The 22,171-nt window shown below is 41.4% G+C and overlaps 1 protein-coding gene across 9 annotated transcripts in view; it reads left to right on the forward strand.

The window, feature by feature from the left end:
• LOC110975307 (uncharacterized) overlaps window positions 1–22,065 on the forward strand; it is a 46,195-nt gene extending 24,130 nt beyond the window's left edge. For 6 of the 9 annotated variants that reach the window (XM_022227689.2, XM_087132728.1, XM_087132732.1 and 3 more), the window contains 10 exons: window positions 7,389–10,159; window positions 10,408–10,633; window positions 11,065–11,250; window positions 12,114–12,209; window positions 12,902–13,012; window positions 14,370–14,554; window positions 15,780–15,925; window positions 17,391–17,620; window positions 18,112–18,247; window positions 19,641–22,065. In XM_022227689.2, the coding sequence (XP_022083381.2) occupies window positions 7,389–10,159; window positions 10,408–10,633; window positions 11,065–11,250; window positions 12,114–12,209; window positions 12,902–13,012; window positions 14,370–14,554; window positions 15,780–15,925; window positions 17,391–17,620; window positions 18,112–18,247; window positions 19,641–19,734 (4,181 nt within the window). In that variant the 3' untranslated portion in view covers window positions 19,735–22,065. Of the gene's footprint in view, window positions 1–1,659; window positions 1,931–2,011; window positions 4,067–7,388; window positions 10,160–10,407; window positions 10,634–11,064; window positions 11,251–12,113; window positions 12,210–12,901; window positions 13,013–14,369; window positions 14,555–15,779; window positions 15,926–17,390; window positions 17,621–18,111; window positions 18,248–19,640 lie in introns of those variants that run through there. The other 3 variants (XM_087132730.1, XM_087132734.1, XM_087132729.1) reach the window with 3 other exon arrangements.
• The last annotated feature ends 106 nt before the right edge of the window (window positions 22,066–22,171 follow it).

Below are 22,171 nucleotides of genomic sequence, written 5' to 3' on the forward strand. Positions count from 1 at the left end.
TCTTGTTGATCTGATGCTTTTAAATGAGAGACCCGATTAACTTACTGAAAGTGTGTGGAAGTAACTTAAAATAAGTCAGCTCTTGCCAGTTTCTTTTATTTTGGCACTAAACTTTCAAAATTGGATGTGTTTGTAAGCTTTTAGGTCATTTACTTTTTTTATCAAACAATATTTTTGTTTTGTTACAGCTAATTATAACTGAACATGAATGCCCAATAATATGATGATGATCATTTTCTGAGAAAAACAAAACAAAAAACCAAGGATGATGTTCTCCCAGATTCCCGGAATACGGGCGATTCACAATAGTGCACCTCCGAGAGTCTGCAACACGTTGACCAATCACAACGCGCAAAATCTGTCGACTCTTTCAAAATGCGTAGTGGGTCGACAGATTTTGCGCACTATGAGTGGTTAACGCATCGCAAACTCTAAAAGGCGCACTATTGTGAAGCACCCGTATTGCCCCTTTAAAGGAAACTTGCAGTTGACATTCAGCTCAACTTGTTTTCATTCACATTTCCATTTCTAAAATGCATACACGATTTTGATACCTCTCGTCATTGAGTGACTAGTAAGGTGGTAAATTTTCCTAGAAAATCTTCTTTATGGCATTATTTTTGTCACACAAGGCACCACTAGTTTGGAAAAATTTCAAAAATTTGCCCTTCACAGTTACCGTGCTACAAAGTTTTGAAGAAACATTGGTCACTATTGTTGTCCAATGTTGTTTAAACAAAAATGGTACATGTAGACGAGTAAAATGTAGAAAGTGCTGTTTTAGTCTTACACAGAGCCATGAAGCCATTGCGTTTCCGTCTTTGATGACATCATGCTTTAGCTTATGAATATGGAAATTATCATTAGTATAAAAATCGAAATGTTGAAGTTTTTCCTTTTTTCCTGTCACAAAAAGTCAAAGAAACATGGCAGGAAAGCTTTCCTTTATTCATAAAATTAAAAACACATGTCATGTCGCTCTTAAATGGTTGAAGTTTTGATTGGAAAAATTCATGTCATCATTTATGAGGAATTTTGTGCTGGAGTTTCAAGACGATTTGTGCATGTACGTGTACATAATGTATTGTTCTGGTACACTTGTTTACTTTCCAACAGTTGAAAAATGTATTATAAGAATAAATACAAAGGGATTAGGCTCGTAACATTAGCCTCTTCTTGAAAATTTTTTCCAAATCTTGGTATCCTCGTACTAGTACATGTACACACATTTTGGTTGTGAAAACTTACCTTGAACAGAAACTGACTTCATTACAAACATCTCATTCAAGTGAGAGTGCTGATGAGCCTCGGTTGGCTGATGATTATTTGTTATTGCAGAGATGTGTTATCTTTTGAGCTAAAATTGGCAAACCACTTCCCGTTTCATCACAAATTCACATTACTTCCCTAAACATCCATCAGTAAATGAAAAAAAAAATCATCATACCCGCATTAGCAGAATGCGTGGTTGTACATGTGAATGTGAGGGTTACTCAGGAATAGTAAGCTTTTGTCTGTGCTGCATAAACAGAGAACTCACTTGAAATGTCAGTTGAAGGTCAGCCAAAATAAACTGGGTTGTGCACCCATCACCTGTGTAATGACTTTCCTACTTAAGTGATTTACATGTACATGTATGACCTCTGACACCAGGCGTTGCCAGCAGTAGAGTTGGGTGTGTGGTTTTTATCATGGAGCTCCATGTTCCTATCTTTGCCAGCTACAAATAGAAAGTGATAAGGCTTTCTGCATATGAAGTCTTGTGCTCTGGAATCTGGGCCAGTGGTGGCTTGTGGTTGTTCGGCACAAGTTCATGCAGTCAGAACTCACACTGCATGTTTTTAGTTGAGCACTTGTGGGAAGAGTGTGCTGTTATAAACCTGCTGGTGGATGGTCTTTTTGTCAGTTTGCCAAGCATCTGGGCACTCAGGTGAAGTAAAGTTACCTTTTCAAGGAAGTTGATTGTTGATTCATTGACCTACAGTGTTGGGGTGATTTCAGGCTATATACCGTGTGTGTGGTGGAAGTCCCTGGTTTCCTCTCAAAAACCAACATTGCTAAGACGTTTTAGGAAATTGTGGCAGTTGACTAACTCACTTGGAAATTGCCCACAGCTTTAGGCCAGGGAAATTAATATGTGAATGAGCCTCGAGGTCAGGCTGACCTTTAAGGAAATCAAAATCTCCTGAAGAAAAGTTGAATGAATCACCTTTAGTTGGATAATTCAGAAATTTTAAAAAAATGATACAGTATCATGGGGTACCACTACCAGGATTTTTGAGATCTTTTTCCATCATTTGTTACGGTTTGCTGTAAATAGACATGCTGCGTGTACATGTAAACGTTTGTACATGTACACGTAGCAAGAGAGAATTTGACATCAGTGATAAAAGGAAATTTCAACTTAGAATTTTCGCTACTCTACTGGGTACGTACCGGTAAGTGCTTTCCAAATCATTTTTCTTGAAGCTGATTATTTACAAAAATAAAAGTTAAGTCCAATCTCTTTAAATTCCTTTTGTTAGTGTTTTCTGCTTGTTTTTCATATTCTACAGCTTTATCTCTTCCAAGAAACTTGGTACATGTTGGAAAGTACATACAGGTGTATGTAGTGGAGTAAGCCTTTAATTTTGGTGGCAGGTACATGTTTCAGTGTTGGCTCCCAAACAGGATCACCGCTGTACATTATTTAGTACATACACATTTAAGGGTACCAGTACATGCATGGTACCGGTATGTTCATAGTTTAGCAGATGTTAATTACATGTGTACATGCATAGGAATAGAGCATGTTGCCACAGGAAAATCAAAACACTAGATTTTGGGGCATTTTAAGGATTAGAAGTGGAATTTAGAAATGCACTGATTGAATGTGGAAAAAGCACTTGTTTTGTACAATAGGTGCTTAATTGATTAATTAATTAACAGTGCATGGTACCAGTAACAGCATACAAGCTACCTGTTTGTTTTATGCTGGAGTATTATTTGTAGTCATGTGTAGGCCCCTATATGTTCTAGTTCATGCACAGTCGACATTCATGATGTGGCACTTTGAATGCCATGATGTTGGATAATATGTGAACACATCAGTTAATTGTTAGTGGGGTTCTGGTGCTACAGTTTGAGGTCATATACTTCTACATGTATGTTTTCTTCCTTCCATATTGCTTCTATTCCTAACACAATAACTGAGTGCATGTAAATGTACCCCCAGAACTAAGCGGATCGGACGACAAACTCCACAGAGCACAGCGGATGATGAACCACACAGTTCTGGGGGTAACATCCTTCCACTTAGTTGTACATGCCCAGTGCTGAGCTTCATCTCTGCTGCCTAGTTCAGGACTTCGTTTCACCTTCATGAACTTATTTTCCCAAAAGAAACCCTCTGGCTAAAGACAGCTCCATTCCTTGCTGAAGGATCACTCCATGTGATGACAAAGCTAAAGCCCACGCTGGAGACAAACTGCAGAAGAGGGCCCTCTATTTAGAGCACTGATCCAGGCAACCTTCAGTGGTTGATTAGCTATGCATCAGCAGTTCTGAAAACTTTCCAGATTTGTCCCTGTGCTAACACTCCAGGCAATTGTGTTACTGTTGTGTATAGGAGTTAGGGGGCGGGTGTTTGCCTGTTTGGCCTTGCTTTGCTACTGGTAGGGACTCTGCCTAACCCACACACCCTGAGTGATTGCCCTTTGACAAAGGAAAGTTATATATTGCCTCCTCCCCCTGATGAATGGACTTGCCCTAAAAACTGGGAAAGTTCACCCACAGTTTGGTTTTGTCTGGCCTCAAATAAACAAAGGGGTGAGAGATTCCTGAGGAGTTCGGTTCTGAAAATTTGACCTGCGTTGAATAAGAAGTCAGGGATTTAAAAAACTGTCAATTTGTAAAGTGACAAGTTGATAAAAGGGTTGTATGGTTATAGAATGGTATTGGCAAGAAGCTTTAGACATAGCTTTCTTACTTCAAATAGTATGCATAACTGCATAGCAGGTGGTAATACATGTAGGTTGCTATCACCATATCAACTGCAGTCCATGGATCCTAACAAGTTATAAGTATGGTAGGTACATTTTAGTGCTTTTCTGTGCTCTGTACATGATACGTGTAGATATTGGCCCAATTTCATGGCGCTGCTTACCGCAGAATTCCATGCTTACGATCTCCATTCTGCGATAACTGCACAAGCAGAAGAATTTTTTGCTAACCCTTCAAGCACTGAGCACAGAATCCTTAGTTACAGAATTTACACATGCGCATAAGCCAAGATTCCTTGCTTGCTAACTCATGAAATACGTTCGCCGTACCGGTTAGCACAGATTTTTCTGCTACGGTAAGCGCCGATTTTTCGCTTGCGGTAAGCAGTGCCGTGAAATTGGGCCCTGTATTTGTGTATTTTTACTGTTCTTGGAAAGTGTTGAGATCAACATTGACGCAATCATGACAATGTATAGTGTATCTGTGCACAAGATTTTCTTGTCGCTTGAGGAATTCAGTCTTTATAAAACAACATAGTGTGAGATGGTCCTGCATATGTACCTGTAGTATTTGACTTTTCATCTGATGATTGATAAGATTTTGGTTGGACCATGGAGGGCCCTGTACCAGGTACCTCTGTGATTGGACTGACGTTTCTATCAGCGTACTGCCTGCATATCTGCAGTTCTGTACATCAACACTGAGCAAAGCAAGGGTGATTCCTACATACTACTGACTCATTAGCTTTCGGTAGGTTAGAACTTGGCAAAAGATTTTACTACACGTACATGTACAAGTATGTATGTGCATGTACATGTACCTGTAATCACTACATACTATACATTTATAAATTTATGTACATGTAGGCCTACGTGTTGTTGGAAGTGACATGCAGCTCTCATCATTCATGAATAAGAAAGGGAGTTTTATCATAAGGTCTGCCTGATAGAAATGATAAGACCTGATGCGGTTGAACCATGATGATTTCATTGCTTCAGAGTATGTGTGGCACTGAGATTGAGCATCATAACCAGTCATGCAGCGAGACCGCTCAGAACATTGTGTCTTGTTTGTGTTGTCAGGGTTTCAAATATGTCAGAATGGCATGCATAATTTTTTGCTTAATTACATGTAAATTGCCAAAGGCCTGTACTTGTATGTTCAAACATACAACTCCATAGTTAGGCTATGAGGGCATGTATACACATGCACATAAATGCAGGTCAATCTCAAGTGGGTATTAAGATACATAACATGTGTCCTCAAAACAACAGAAACCTGAAGACCAAACCAAAATAAACTCCATCCCCAATACTTAAAAATAAAAGAAAATTCCCCCTACATCCAATCCAAGGAAACACCATACATGTAACTATAACAACACCTGACTCACACACACATTCATTAAAGCTTGATGTGTTTGTGTGCATTTGGCAATCACAACACCCTAGTGGTTGAAGAGGGATGTACATCGTACTCTGTAATCGTAAATGTTACTCCCATGTACAGTACTCTCTTGCCACTCCTGTGTCATGCCACCACAGAAATGGCTTCTGGTTTTGGTTGTTACATAACGCTTAACACTAAATTCAAACAATTTTTTTTTAATTTGTGTATACATGTAATTTTAGGGGCTATGCCCTTTAGTACATGCATTATATCTACATCTATAAATACATGTACTGTAGATATGTAGGCTTGCAATGTTGCATGTTTCTGTCCACTACACTGACTGTTTCGATGATAAATCAGCCAGATTGATGACCCATTTTCCCCAAGGACATATTTGCTGTTTGGGCAAATCCCAGGGTCATGGTACTGGTAGGGTTGTTGACTGGTGCCAGTCTGCCAGATGTTGGTTCAGTTCAAGGTCACGTACAGTGAACCTGGTTCTTAGCTTAATCACCAGTCTTCCTGTTCTTGCACCCCTTGATGTGCTAATGATACAACTAAATGCATTGACGTGCACACTCTTTTAAAGAGTTAGAAATGTCGTACACCAATTTCAGCAAGCTGGACCTACTGTACGTGTACATCACAAAAACATACATCCACTTCGGTATGTTTACATACAGAACATTCATGTAGCGGTAAATATGCATCAGTAGCTAAGTGTTTAACCGGTAGATATGCCAAGAATTTTTTGTAGGGCCGGAAGTTTCTGCACACGGTGGTGGGGAATATACAAAGATGCTGAAAAGTTTGCAGGAGGTTTGCATCTTGAATTTTGAAACTGTCTAAAAAATGAAGAACAAGTACATATACATTGTACATGTATGTGTCCATTAGTTGATCTAACCTACCAGTACGACTTGTGCAAGGATTTTTGAAGGATTGAAGTACAATGTATAATGGCGGGGTGTCATAGGGTTCAAATACTGAGCTGTAATCATAGAATGGCAAAGAATTCCTGCATTTCACATACCTGTACATGGAAGATTGTTGAAAATTTTCAGGAAATAAAAAACATTTGGAAGAAAACTGGTGACCTAACCCATAAAACAAATGAAACATAATTCCCAGAGCTACGTTTTATTTTCCAGTTCAGTGCACAGCACATTATATGTAAAATAACAGGAGTGCTAAACAACATTTTTCACTTACAATTGGTACATGTATAAAACATTTTCACCAAGATGCAAAACTGACAACTGGTGGCTGAGGCTAACCAGAACTCCCTAGAGACCCTGTGGCAGGCTGACACACCAACATGTGCCATACAGGTCAATTCACTCCTATGGCAAACTAAAACGAAATTATTGAAAAACTGAACTGAAGATTTTAGGGGAGTTTGCCACAGTACACAGTGAAAAAAAGGCCAAATGAAAAAAACTAATTAGTTTAGCATCAGTGCCTGCCTCAAAAAATCTTGCTGCTTTTTTTCTTTGAAAGTTGTCCTTTCCAATGTCCTTAGCCATCACACCGTAGTTTCTACAACGCCCACACAACCTCGTGCACGCACGCACGCAGACTCATGTACTTCTGTGCACGAGTCTGAAGTGAACATGGCACTATCGTTGTGTGGTTATGGAAGTCCAGATCAGCATGCATACCAAAGTATTTAAAAAGAAAAAGCTCCCTCCTCGTTTTTTTGCAAATACAACTGATGCTAAGCTATATTTTTTTTAAAGTGGTCTTAGTTTAGCTAAGTTTTATAAGATATGTACGTGTGTGGTGTGTTGAAATGTGATGTCAACCTCTGAAGCGGCAGAGGGACATTTTTGAAAGGCCAACGGAACTGTGAAAAAAATTAAAATGTTACCCCTCAAATTTCTTTTATACATGTATAATTTAGCAATCCATTATTCACATGATACATTGCTGGCACATGTACACGTAAGTGTCAGTGTTATGCTGCCACTTGAAGTCAGTGTAAAAATGCTACAATTTCTCTCTGTCATTTACAGGGAAGCTACATGTGAAGTCTTTGGTTACAGCCCTGAATTCTGAGGAAGGAATACCACAAGACACTGCTTGTGATCAATACATGGTGATCTCAGGGTCACAAGAACTAACGGATCATCAGGTAGAACCTTTTCTTGGCTCATCTGAGATATCACCTTGTCAGTTATACGTATGTGGAAATAACTCCAGTAAGAACTCTGCAGGACTTGCAGGTCAACAAACGTTTGACGCTCAGGAGGAGCAAAGCTCTCAACGAGATGAGACCAACATTTATAAGAGCACTTTCCTATGCGCAGATGCATCCTCAACATTAAAGGTCAAATCCTCAGCAAACTCGGCAGACCAGATCCACGACGTGTTGGATATAGACACTGTTGCCTCGTTGCTGCCCAAGGGCAGAACTTCCACTGAGGAATCGGCCATCGAGCACATCCTGACTCTTGAGACCAACCAGTCTCAGCTTCGCTACCACAGCCTGCCGGCAGAAGACGGGAATGGGTGCTCCTCGGAGCAAGACAGCGGGATTTTTGACTTGTCCTTGGTCCAGCAGGAGGACTTCGACAATTGTGACAGCAGAGAAACAGGCAGGGATTGGCAGTTGAGGAACATCACTCCTGAACAGCGTAGGAAGTGCCTTCAACTCACCCCGTCTGACTCTTCTAAGTCTTCAGACACCAATGAAACAGGACAAAAGACGACAGACTGTCCAAAAGTTAAGAGAAATTTACGCATTCCTGCTCGTTTTTTAAATAATCTTTCCTTCCCAGAGTCAGAGGTATGCATACCTGTGCCTGGTGAAAATACTGAACAGCCTGGACAGTCGTCTGCAACAACTAAAATCGGAGTTGCTACTGACAGTTGTAAAAGAAAAATCACTGATATTGGAAAGACTGAAGTAACGGTAAGTAATTGCCCTGAAAGGGCAACACACTTACCCAAAGTACCTGAACGTCCGTTGTTGCGTATTACATCGACATCGTCAGATTCAGCACCGGAGAGTAGTCAAGAAACAGGGAATCCTCAGGACATTGACATGGGGAAGAAAACACAGTCACTGTCTAAAGGGAAACAGCCCCACGTTGTTTACTCAAAAGAGGAGTTCAGTGAAGAGTACACTTCCCCTCAGAGAAGCAAGTCCTGGGACAAGAAGAAACATGGAAGGAAAGTCAGCCAAAATAAGGACAAACCAAAAGGGAAAGACAGGAAGAGAATCCTCTCAGATCCCTCACAGGGGATGGACCTGAAAGTTACAATTTCGGCGCCACTCTCAGCTTCCCAGGAGGAGAGCCTCAGGAACAAGAGGCATACCATAGGTGGTGTTCCGCTGAGGACACCTACCCAAGAGGCTGGCACGGATACCACGGAGCTCCTGGCTGACACAGAGATCCTGACAGTCCATCAAGCGCCACACCAATTCACTGCCTTGCTGAATGAATCAAACAACAACCAGGAACAGCACAAATCTGGGAAGAGTCTAGGTGCATTCCATGCTGGAGCAAGATCCCCTGAAGTCTTACCCACAGCCACAAAGCACCCAATGAAACAGCAGCAGGCTTTGCTAAGCTCTCCAGAGGTCGTAGTGGATACCTTGAACAAGGCATCAATTTCCGCAGATGTGGTCTCTGCTGGTCCACCTCCACCGAAGCCCAAGCGACTGAGCCTAACAAACCAGCTGCAGAAGCAGAGTGACAAACAAGTAGATGTTTCAATTCATCGGGATGGCTCTCAGCTAGGTCATGAAAGGAAAGATCATGTGTATGAACGTAAGACAGAAATAGCCGTGGAGCGGCAAGTTCTTTTGAAACAAGCTGTGAAAAGCCAGCCCCTTGACCAATCAAGTAAATTCGAAGATTCTCTCTCGAGCTCAGAAACGGCACGGGTGAACAGGTCCAATGCACCAAGCCCTTTCACCGTCGTAAGTCGTTACGGTGAGGATGGGGAAGAGGAACTCATTCTCGGTGCCTTGCCACTGCAAGAGAAACAAACGCAAGTTGTAGCAGAAAGGCAAGCCCCAGCACTGAATTCAGTCAGGAAACTAGAGAAGCCACCCATTGCAGGACGTAAGTTCCGTCACTACGCCTGCATAGAGCCTGTCGGGAAGCCTGTTGAGACGGTCAAAACAGAAGCTGTGACAGAAGAATGCATACCAACTACACCACCCAAAGAGGAGCCATTGACACCCCATACAGATCAGAAATCCGCATCAGATAGCCCTGTACTTGTCACTGAGAGCCCAGTTGAACAGCATGATAAACCTCCAATCCAGCAAACTCCACCCGTGACCATCACTGCACCACTGGCCGACACCTCTTTGAAGGTTTCTGAAATCATTGCAGATACCCCCAATGTCTCTATCCCTCCCAAGTCTCAGAGTTCTCCAGACACAACTGAGAATCCCCAGGAAAGCCTGACAAATACTGCCCCAAGTTCAGAGATGAATCGATTAAGACTGACCTCAACATCGGACACCGCCTCCACTGCCTCCATCCCTCCCCAATCTCCTCCAGATCTGGACTACCAGGAACTCCTGGCTCACCAGGTGTCTTCAGAGCAGTCTCAACCCCCATCTGAGTGTTCCATCGACAATGACCTGCCCAAGCTAGATCCAGAAATGGAGCAGAAGATGGTGACCGTTTCCATGGCGATGATGCCCGAGCCACAGACGGCAGAGGTGACTGTCATTGATGATAGCAACCAAGAGGAGAACAGTACTGACGAGGTTAAGAAGCAGGAAGTAGCCGAACTCCAACCTCCCAAGAGCCCAGATACCAAGGTAAGTTATCCATCCATGAATTTGAGTTTATCACAGAGCATGCACAAAATGAAGCATGTCATTGGTCATTTGGGGTAATCAGTATGAAATGGAAGAGGCCCTTTCAGCTTACCCCTGCATGCCTCGAACCTGCCCGAGGTGGGGCAGCATGGGGAGCTTTCATCTCAATCGGCCTAATTGAAATACTGAATTGGCTTATTCTCCATAAAATCTTGTTTTACAAATTCCATATCTGTATGATCTTGAAGGAGGAACCTGCCTCGGATTCCCTCTCTGCGTCCCAAACGGTGACGCTGCGGGCTCACCTCCCGTCTGTCTCCAGCAAGGATGAAGATGACAATGAAGAAGATGAAGACAGTGGGGTCTATGACGCCAGCTACCGACACTCCGACTGGATCTATGTAGGCAACAACCAGGAGCTGCAGTTGATGACCAAACAGGTGGAGATGCAGGCAGGAACTTCTAAGCAAACAGGTACAATTCAGCGCTATAGTCAAGTACCAGACAAGCACTTTACTTTGCAAGTACTTCATATCTGTCACTAATGTTTCATCAAATACTATACAAATGCTGAAGTATTTTTACTAGTATTTAGTAGTGTTGTCTTTTACTTTGCTAGTACTTTACACACATGTTCGCTCAAGTACTACCACAAGTGCTTTCACTATGAACAATTGTGAAGGAATATCTTTGTTACGGCGCATCTATGAAGATCTTGTGGCTCAATCTGAGACTGCGGTTCTGTTGGTACTCGTCAATCAAAGTCTTGTACCTGTGGAGCAGTTGTGAGAACCTGTGAAGTGTTTGTTGCGTACTTGATTACAATTCATGTGGAACTTTTTCATTATGCCTTCATTGAGATTACGAAAACACTTGAGCAGATCTTGAGTGATTGTTCTTGCCAGTAGCTGAAGTGAACAGCTCCCCTGGAGCAAATGAAGAGTCCCACTTTGACCGAGCCGAGGAGGGCAGAGAGTCAGTGACGACGACCACATCAGAGAGTGAATTCCGGACGAAGTACCAAAGCCTGGCCTACCGGCGGGTCCACCGGAAGACATCGGCGATAGACTACCAAAGGCTGTCCCTCATCGGTAGGTAGAAGTGTCATTTGTTTTTGTGTGTCATTTAGTTTCAGAAGCGGCGCTGGGCTTTCTGCGAGCTGTGTACTAAAATTGTTACGTGGATTGCGCTGCATGAGAGCCGTTGAGATCACACTGAACATGGGTGCGGTTATCACCAGGAATACATGTTTGTCTACATTTGACCTTAAGGAGCCACTTTGAATTCACATGTTTATTACCTGTGTGATCAGTGGCTTATTTCACAAGACGGTGACTTTGCTGTGACCGTCATGGCCTGTTCAGTGACACTGTTAGTTGTGCTGCAGTTTTTTTTAACAATTTTGGGACTTAATAGATTTGGTAACTTCCACTGCTTAATGTGTATTGCAGTTTTTGTGACAGAGATGGTTACATGTAGAGCTTGTCATTTCTTGACACTTCATGAAATGCAAGAAGCATAAGGTCAAATAACCATTCAGATCACCAACAGCAACTTAGCTTTTCTGTCAAACATTGCTTCTAAACGGAAGTTTATTTCAACGTGTAGTGGAATGTTAGCCATGCCCTTTAACATATTAATCCCATGCGACATTTCAATACAACTGATTGCCAAATTTCAGGACGGTGCTCGAGTTTGCATGACATGAACTTTACAAAAACCTGCAGTAAATCCACAGAAATCAGATGCGATCACTACATACGCGCTCTGAAAAACCCTCGATGACACATCCCCCTTAATGCTGCAAACAACTGTGGTTTGCAGAGACAAATCCAGGATTACAGAAACCACCTGCCTTCGTGAAATATTCAAGGCTGATTATTAATCACATCTTACTGGTAAAATCTCCCTGTCTTCCCGATTCAAAAATCCTTCATTTCAACCCCCTCACCAGCACGGGAGAGGAAGGTCACAATTAAGAAGGTGGACAACATGTTTGGGTTTCGCATTCAGTACAGCCGACCAGTGGTGGTCACCGATGTAGATAAAGGTCAGTATTTAAACACAAATCTGTTTCATTTTTAGATGACTTTTCACACACTCTGCTGCTTAGATGTTGAGCAGACACTTTAATCAATCATAGGACATGCAGAAGTATTCAGGACGTATAGAGTCTCTGTCCTTTTGATGCCAGTTGTATTTTACTTCCAAGTGGCTGCTAAAACTTCGTTACAAAAGTATAATTCACAAAGTGTTACAAATCTCATGCAGCTATCAGGACACCAGACAATGACAGAAGTACTACTAAATACTAAATGAACATGCAACCCTATTTTAAGTTGATGAGACAAATGTCAGCCAATCTGAGGTAAGATCAAGAAAGCAACCGAAAGGTGATACTTCTGCCAACTTGGGCCATCCGTGGAAGTTGTAGGGAAAATGAGATTGGTTTATTACTTTGTGGAGTGGGTAGCAAGGATTATGAATTTGGCCTGTTGATGTGATTTTACCTTTGATCAGTGTAAGCTTTCCTGTTTGGGGCAGATGTGCGCCGTTTGGCATTTGGGTGATGTGAATATTAATAACCCCCTGGGGACCGTTGAAATCCTGCATAACCTTGTTGGGTTTAGCATGGTTAGGGTTAATGCCACATTTTCAGACTAGGCGACAGAACAGCTGTCACGGTGTGACCCGTAAAGCCAGCTGTTAGGAGTTGATGTTTGATTGTTGCATGTACTGTAGGTGGTGCAGCGGAGCAGTCAGGCCTACGAGTCGGGGACATGTTGCTGAAGGTCAACGGCCATGATGTCAGGCAAGCTCCCCACTCCCACGTTGTACGTTTAGCAATGAGTGGTAAGCATGTCTACACGTATGCTATTAAAGACCAACTCCAAAGTTTTGAAAATAAACTATTATTGTGTAAAGTGTAGTAAATCATATATTCATTACCAAATCAAGTCTGTATTGTGTCTGTATTTTTTGTCATTTTGCCAAAACTTTTGAACTGTTTTATGAAAAATTTCCACAATCTGACTGCTAGCAGTGCTGTTGAGAAACAAAATTTGTATCATGTAATACCACAGAAAAGATTTCAACTGGTGTCCGCGACTGGTTCCACTGCAAACGTACATGAACATGAACATGGAGCTACATGTGCGTGCACTGCGTACCGGGGATCGATCTGTGTACCGGGTCTACTGTGCTGCATTATCTCTTTTCCGTCGAGAGTTTGTGCTCCTTTCTTCATGAAAGGAGCACAAGCTCTCGACGGAAAAGAGAAAATGCTCTTTCTTCGTCTTGGTGGACTTACTAGAAATTCTGCAAAAGAACTGGGCTTGAAATTCTTCAAGTTTCTGAAGAATGAGAGTATTCTTCAAGGTCGTGCTGTTGTCCATGGCTATGCGTGCTATGCATGCCTAAAGCATACACACTGTGGTATTTCCTCTACACGGTAATACATCACAGAAATTAATATTCATTAGATGCTAATGAGTCGTGACGACACATCCCTTTTTACAGTACTGGACTGGACTCGCTGGAAAAAGTGTGTTTTTATTAACACAAGAATATGTATTGCGAGGGAGATATTGAGATGTGCCACTTTTATTAGATTTGGCTCTTCTAAATTGGTTTCAGTCTGTTAACATCATTGGAGTTGGTCTTTAAAGTTTGAGAATAATTACGACACTAGTCTCTGAATGTTTGCCTCTCAAGCAGGTCGGCCAGTTGAAGATCCTGCTCTTGATTACTGGTTGTACCTTCAATTCCAAAGCAAACCATACATGTACATGTGCATGATGTGTCTTTGTTTAATGAGAAAGAAATTGGCTTGATTTCTTCCTCGTTTTTGTTTTGGCCGTTATGGTTTGTGTTTATTTGCTGCGTGAAAAGTTAACACTTGTCTGTACTTTACATAGTTGGTTTACATAGTGTTGATTTGCCTTGGATGTGTGAGGAAGGATGCATGTATTATACTTGTTAATTCTAGATTTGAGATTTAGGATTTCAATCTGGATTGCTCTTTTTTCTTCAAGGCGATTCACTGAAGTGGAAATTGAAATCCCAAAGAAGAAGTCTCATTTATCCAACTGAAATATTTTGAAAACACTTTGATCTGTACACGCACACTTCAATACAAGAACCGAGAGATAATTAAAGAAAATGTCCAACTAATTGAGCATTTTTTCTTCTGTCTTTGCTGTTCAACCAGGCCATGACCCACTTGATCTTGTTGTTGGCACTAACGTCTGTAATACTCTCAATCTCTACGCTGAGAAGCCGGTGATGTGTGGTTACTTGCACAAGCTAGGAGGTGCTGGCATGATCCGTACCTGGAAGAAGAGATGGTTTGTGCTCAAATACGACAACTGCCTCTACTACTACAAAACTGAAGACGTAAGTCCTGGCTCTTGGATAAGTAACTTTCAACAGCGTTTAGTATTTATCGCTTGAACCAACATGATTCGTTGCTGCACAAAATACTGGGATATAAAGTGTCACAAAGTTCTCTGGTTAGTATGAAAGTTCTGTAGTGCCATGAAGTATTTATTTTCAAAGAGCAAAGTATGTTTTTTTTGTTGAGATACATGTACATATATATTTTTCCAACTTTGTTTCCACAAGATATATTTTTTTCCTAGGGTTGTTTTGTTTGTTTATTTCAGACATGTATTCTACAGTTCTCATGAGATCTATATTTAAAAACAGTGTTACATTATTTTCGAAATGAATTGCTGTTACAAAATATATTTTTGATGAAGTTTGCTTTTATAAGATATACTTTTTCAAGTTAATTTTTCAGGAGATTTATATTTTCAGGTTTAAATTTATTTCTGGAAAAAAAAATTAAGTCAGAAAAATATATCTTGTAAAAACAATTTGTTTCCAAATATAGGAACCATGGTTCTAAATGCAGATCTCATAAGAAGAAACGGGAGAGTATGTGTCTCCAACAAACTGGAAAAAATATCTCATAAAACAAACTTGGAAAAACATACTTCACTTTTTTGAAAAAATATACTTGATAGCATTACAGGGCTTTCTTAGGTACTTAAAACTCCAACAGAATTCCTTCTGTGTTACTTGTCCAAGGAACCACAGCAGGGATTAATGTCCATGTTGTGGATTGGTGCTGGTGCCGTGATGGTTAATACACAATTTCTGACATTTTAGATTTGCATATATTGACCCCAACCTTCCAGACATACTGTATGATGCAAGATATGGGGCGGAAAGAACTCCCCCCCACACCTTTGTGTTGGTCATTGTTTGATCGGAATCTCAGGAATTCTTTACAGACTTCTAGCGGGATGTGTTAGGTAACAATAGTCTAGAGTGTGTATAGGGATTGGACATGTGGGGGTACCCATCGGCCCCATATCGTGCACGGTATCTTCCCAGATCCTTGAAAATCCACCCATAACAATTTCTCAGGTTTTGCTGGATTTTCGAGGCCACCGTTACACTTCGTAGAGCTAAATCCCAGTGGGAGCACTACCTTGCAAGCTTGACACATTGCTAAAAGATGTTGTGCTCCGTATCTGAGTCAAAGTAATTGTCAGTTTCATTTTTGTCCTGTACTTCACGTGTGCTTGGTTACCCTTGGTTATCCTTATCCTAGGATGTGGAACCTTTAGGTGCTATCGTCCTCAGTAACTACACTGTCATGAAAGCCAGAGATGTCGGCAAACCTTTTGCCTTCAAATTGACCAAGTGCAAAGCGAGGACCTATTACTTCTACACGGCTACAGAAGATGAAATGAGCAGGTACTGTACACTGCAGTGCATTATTAAGGGAATAAATATGTGCTTGGCCAGTCTTAACCACTTACTGCCGGGTAGCCTGGCTTTGAGCACGTTTTCTTTAAATGTACAGCCGGGTTGTCCAACATCAGACAAAGGGAACTGGTCTTGCTGGGAATTACGAACATTTTTTCAGTGTCAATAGTGGAGATAATACAGCGTCTTTTGAAGCAGTATACCACTGTTTGGGGGGCATTCAGTGGGAGCAGATTACCACGGGACAAAAATGCTCCACCACCGCAGCGATGAGCCACACAGTGCTGCTGCTTGCTAATCTGGCCCCTGTTGAAAAGACGTCAGCAGAGCACTGTGCCAGTTTTGGGAACAAAAGAAAATTACATAACACCGCACAATCTGGGCTCTTTTTACAAGGTGGCAGGCCTGGCTGAAATACTCTGGCGTCAACAGATGTCTGTCAGATTAGAGTAGAAACCAGACATTCCTTCGTTTGGGTGTAAGTTTCTTGTAAATTCATATCGAAATGAATTTTTAAAGAATTTTGAAAACAGAAAAAAATGAAAAATACTCCAGTCCATCAGAATCAACATTTATACATGCCCCCGGCAGGATGTGTTTAAAGTGTACAGGCCATCAGGAGAATGGATGTGGTAAATTTTCGAGCGTCAGGCGAGGGCATCGTCTCCTAAGCCATCAGTTTAAGACCAGCCAAGCACGCACATTCCCATTCCTAAATACCGTTTGAGTCAGAATATCAAAACAAGTTTAAACATCACAAATTTCCAATGATTTGTTAAAAGTTTTATTTCAATTTTTTCGAACACCCATCTAGCTATGTTAATGGTATGTTCCTCTTGCTGGTACATGCAGTCACAAACAATCTCCTTATCTGGAGATAGGCATGGCGCGTACAGCACTTGGTGGTGCAAAGCCAGACGGTGTTTATCAGCTGTTAAAACTGGTCTCTTGACAGGCTGTTGACCACTAGGAAAGTTGATGAATCCCTTCGCCTGGGAGGACTGCTACTATCACACTGTTGTGTGAGCTGTCAGAGACTGTAATACTGTCAGAGGCATTTATACATGTACATCTGCAGTAATGGATAGCATTGTTAGATAACAGGGAGAAATACTTGGTTGAACACTCGTGTATAAAGTTGACTAATGTGGGATCTGAACATCACTTTCTCAGTGACTGAGCTGAAGCAGGTACATGTGCTAACTTGAGTACAATGTACCGGTTTACAGACTCAGTCAAGTTGAGATCCAATTGCATGACAGAAGGTGCATTGTTTCATATCTGTATATCTCTGTGCAACTCTTACCAACACAGCCCTCTTGGTATGTGGTATTTTGGGATACTGAATGTGCTGTTATGTATCAAGTTTGCTGAAGACACTGACTAAATAGATTTTATCTGGTGAAGCAACTGGTGAACAAGTGTACTGACCCTAATTTATCTTCACGGACAGGTGGGCCAAGAGTATAACTGAAGCGGCCAAAACCCAGAACACATCGGACATCTGGCTGGACATCAGCACCCACAATGTGGGCCTCCCGGCCCTGTCCATCCGCAACCCGGACTGCCATGGATTCTTGAACAAGCTGGGCGCCATCAGGAAGAGCTGGAAGAGAAGGTTTTGTGTACTGAAGGATGCCTGCTTGTACTACTACAAAGACATGGATGCCCATCATGCTCTGGGTCAGTCACTGGGGAAGGTTTCCTGTTTCTTAAACTCGACGTACATGATACTCGTGATATAAGATACTCACTACCAGTACAACATGGGTTTGGTTCTCACAGTCCTTTGAAATTCATGGCCCATTATGTGCTGGCCCAAGTGCTTTGAGCATGCCAGTGGAAAAATTATACAGTTTTAACTATTCTGTCTTGGCACATGGCGCTTTGCACAAGAGTGATATGTCCGATTTCCTCAAATTGGTTCAAAGTAGCCACGAGACATTACTAAAAAAAAAATTCTGATGGCTAGGTGTGTGAAGAAAATGCATTGGAGCGATATCGGAGAAAATGTGTGGGGAAAGGGGGGGTGAATTCTGACCCCCTAACACCCCCCTCTATGTTTTGAAGGGTAATTGTGGTATTGCTTATCTCACGCAGCATCCAATGGATAGTATTGGGTGGATGAGATCAAGCCTCCCAATCAAGTGTCTACATGTCATTTTTGTTTACAGGCGTGGCCCATTTCCATGGTTACAGTATCCAGGAGACTGAAATCGGCGGTAAGAAGTTTGGGTTGGTCTTGAAGCCTCCCAGTGATGACCTCAGAGTCTTCTATTTTTTTGCGGATCACGAAACCGACCGAAAACGGTAAGCCATGTTCGACATCTGGCCTCTTGACTTCTTGTGAGGGAACTGTCAGCTTAACTGTTACAGATCAGTCGGGCGGTGATTTCATTTGGGGATCAACCGATGACCGGATTGGCAACATTGGCAAAACATCGGATCAGCAAAATTTGACCTTCCTTGCTGAAATACGTGTGCCGATGTTAAATTGAAGAAAGGAACAAACTCTGCACTCAGTTTTGGCAAACAAAAAACTCCTATTTTTTATTTGAGCATGAATTCCAACTGTATTTTTTTCATTTGGTGTGATAAATGAACAGTTACACCATGGTTAAACCCACGTAAAGTAGCCCTGAAAATTGCACCTGCGCGACCTATGCCGCAACAACTCAACACACGGAACGCGGCCCCAAGGAGCAGTCCATGTACGTGTATAGTGTTTTCATTGACAGTCATTAAAACAGCCAGGGAACTATACCATGTGTGGCACCACGCACAAGGTGGTGGGTGAGTGGTCTAAAGGTAGCCCGCAAGTGATAGCCTTTATTCAAGGCACACGTGGCTACCTGAACACCTGACATGCCCCTCTGTAGTCTTGGTCAAGACGTTGTTGTGTTATTGATACACGAGAGGGCTTTTACAAGACGATTAGCTGGAACGCACGAACCACAACAAGCCACGCCAGCAAGTGGCTAGTTGTGGTTAGTGAGCGCCTTCTTGCGTATCAATAACACAACAACGTCTTGACCAAGACTAGCACCTCTGCCGTTGGCATGCACAACGAAGACACCAACGCAATGGTGCAGCGGTGCCATGCACGCCTTGACCAAAGGCTACCGTGATTCAGCCCAAGGTGCTGTGTCTATTGTGCATGTACATGTATAAGCACCACGTGGGTTTGTGTGATCGGTTACATCGATATCATGCGATTTATTCTCTCAACAGTGACTGTGAAGGCCCAAAACTAATCCTATTACCGGTAATGTGTAAACTGCGTTGTTAGTAGGCCTTCATCCTGTTAAGGTTACGTTTCAGTGGTTGTCGGTAAAAACATCAGATCAGATCGGACATCAGCCGATGTTCCGATTAAAACATCCGACATTGAATCGGCAGTTAAAATCTACATCAGTTGATCCTTTTTAAACAGGATAGCGCTCCTGTTGTGTTTATTTGTTTGGGGGGGTGGGGCTATGCGTGAGAAATTATGTGTCCAGTGCAGTGATCGTCGAAACTGACAAAAGGTACGCCAGTGGGTAATTGTGTGAATGTCAGACTTTTCTTCCCCAACCAGAAGATTTCAAACTATTGAGGCTCTTGGTTTCTATGCATCAAGTGTTGATTGTGTAAAGCAATGGCTAGACAAGAAAAATCCTACTTTTAGTGAAATGATGCAGAATTTTTTTTTTTCAATTTGAAGATGGGTTGCTGCTTTTGCCATGTCCATCGGCCGTTGGATTCAGACCAACAGCAGTGAAGAGTCGGACGAAGAGAGTGCCGAAATACTCATCTGAAGACAAGGTCGTCTTCTGGTTAAAAAACAGGGCCCGAAGTTTGCAAGGTTTCATCAACAAAGGCAACATTGGATTTTCATCCTGAAATTCTGTGCACTTTCTAAAAGGTATTTCACTGCACACCTATAGCCCCAAAGTTCACAGTTTAATGTAATTGGGCCAATTTTAAGTGCATTAAACATGGCTTTCTTAAGAGCTTCCATCTTTTCCTATGCAATACAAGTGATTTTTTAACTTAAACAAAGGTTACTGTCGTTGTTGGCAGTGTTTGATGCCAAACGGAATGGGCATCGCTGAGATATTGTTCCTTATTTCTGAGGCTACTTGTTTCGTATCATCAGCGTTATCAGTTTTGTGGCAGTGGTGTTTTGAAACTTCAAGATGCGCAACGTGTCACAAAAGGGCAGTCCTTAGAAACACCTTTGTTGGTGCTTCTTATAAACCAAGCATTTTAACATCCAATCTTATTCAGATAAAGAAGTGAACATTTTGCTTTTCAGTGAAATGAAATGGCAGCAAAACCTGAAGTTTAATCTAACACATCATGCAACTCAGTAATTGAAGACTAGTTTTCTTTACATTTTATTTAATTCTGCAGTCAGCCCTTTATATGTGAATTATACATGTATAGGTAACAATTTATATAGTTTTTAGTTAGCTTTGTAGATGTTCAAGTACTGTGACCGTTAACGTGTCTGTGATGACACATTCCTTTGTGTACAGCGTCATTTATTTCCATTCTCAGCACGAGCATGAAACGTTAAGGCAAATTAAGGCATCACTGAATTTTACCAACATTTTCTATTTCACGTGTACAAATGATTCCTGGCGTTACGCTCGAAAAGAATAGGCCTTAAGAGCTGGTATTTATTTGATGAGATTCATAGATTGTCCTGAAACCTTACTAGATGTCTGAAATGCCTAGTAACTGTCATTTGCTCACCCAATGCAAACTTGGCCTTGTGACAGAGAAACAGGAAAGTCGCTCGCGCGTCCTGTCATTATTATGGTGTAGAGACAAAGACCATGACTCCTGTCAACGGCGTCAACACTTCCCTATTTTATCATGTATTCGTGATGATCTTGGAAATGGCTGATATTATTATTTATAACCCACCCTGTGTGGCTTTTGAATCCACCGCAGGATTCGCTGGCTAAATTTCCCTTCTTCGTTCTGCCGTTCATTGATTCTTATATTTAACACAAGGCTTCAGTCTATTAGCAATTTAAGAAACTGTTCAAATTGCCTTGATATCTTTTATCAGCGGATAACATAGAATTTCACGCATTGGACGTGCTACACTCAGTTCTTGATCATTGCATTGTCAAGCATTTAAGCCCTAAAAATATTTTGTGGTGTATTTTGTAAATTTAAATATCATTTCGGTATATGTAAAGTTTTGTAAATGCATGAAATATTAGTGCGATATTTTAATCAAGAGCTTTTTATATGCTTCTGTTAACGTAAGAGAATATAAAATCTAAAGTGTCGCAAAAGCCACCAGCACAATGTACATAACACTGAACAAACTATGCAATTTTCCAAAGCAATTTTTCAATACTCTCAGTAGACAAATCGTCAAGTATTTGTTTGAATTCCTGTCAGGTAAAGATATAAACTAAATAATTTAATTTCATGTTGAAAGAGCTCGAAGTAGAATAAAAGAAGTACGATTTAATTGCAGCAAAAAATACACGACTTCAAAAACCCAATACGTGTATGACTCAGTTAAGAGAAAGAGTGCAGAGGCAAACGTATGAATCATACTTGAATATTTGAGCCTTGAACGTCGTATTTCAAGAAATATTTTCCATAACTGTATTTTATGACTGTGGGGCTGTTATCGTTTACGCACATATCCTTGGCCACTTCACAGCCTCATGTTAAGTCGCAGCGGGTGGCAAGCTAAGGGTAAACGCCATAACGAACAAGTAATTTGACAACATGTAAACTTATGCCGATGTATTCAAGCAAAAGACGCTGCCGTCAATGATACTGCGTGTCATTGGCGGATAAAATGCGTTTTTAATGAAAACGTTTGAGAACTGCGCTTGAAATTTACGCTCAGCTGTCTATTCAAAATAATGCTTAGTATTTATACAGTGACGGAAAACATCAGAGAGGCTGTGCACATTATGGCGTCACACAGTAAATTAATTTTCTAGAATTTGCCAGCCTATTTTGGAGCTTATTGGTTCTTAAGCATTACTCTTGGTATTGTGTATTCTGAAAATAAGTATTTATATGAAATATTCTATTCTTCCAATGTATAGCAATATAGCATTTCTAGAAGGTCATTAAATATGCCGCAGAGAAAGTAAAGAAAATAAGCCAATTGTTTACTTTTCTGGATGTTCTTTATGTCTGTTGAAAAACCACTATCATGCCCTACAAAGCGGAGGATGGACCGCATAATTATGTTACACTGAAGGCGTC

Source organism: Acanthaster planci, linkage group LG02 (genome assembly GCF_054643075.1).
Source record: "Acanthaster planci isolate LZ-2023a linkage group LG02, COTS_SCS, whole genome shotgun sequence".
Classification (NCBI taxonomy): Eukaryota; Metazoa; Echinodermata; class Asteroidea; order Valvatida; family Acanthasteridae; genus Acanthaster; species Acanthaster planci.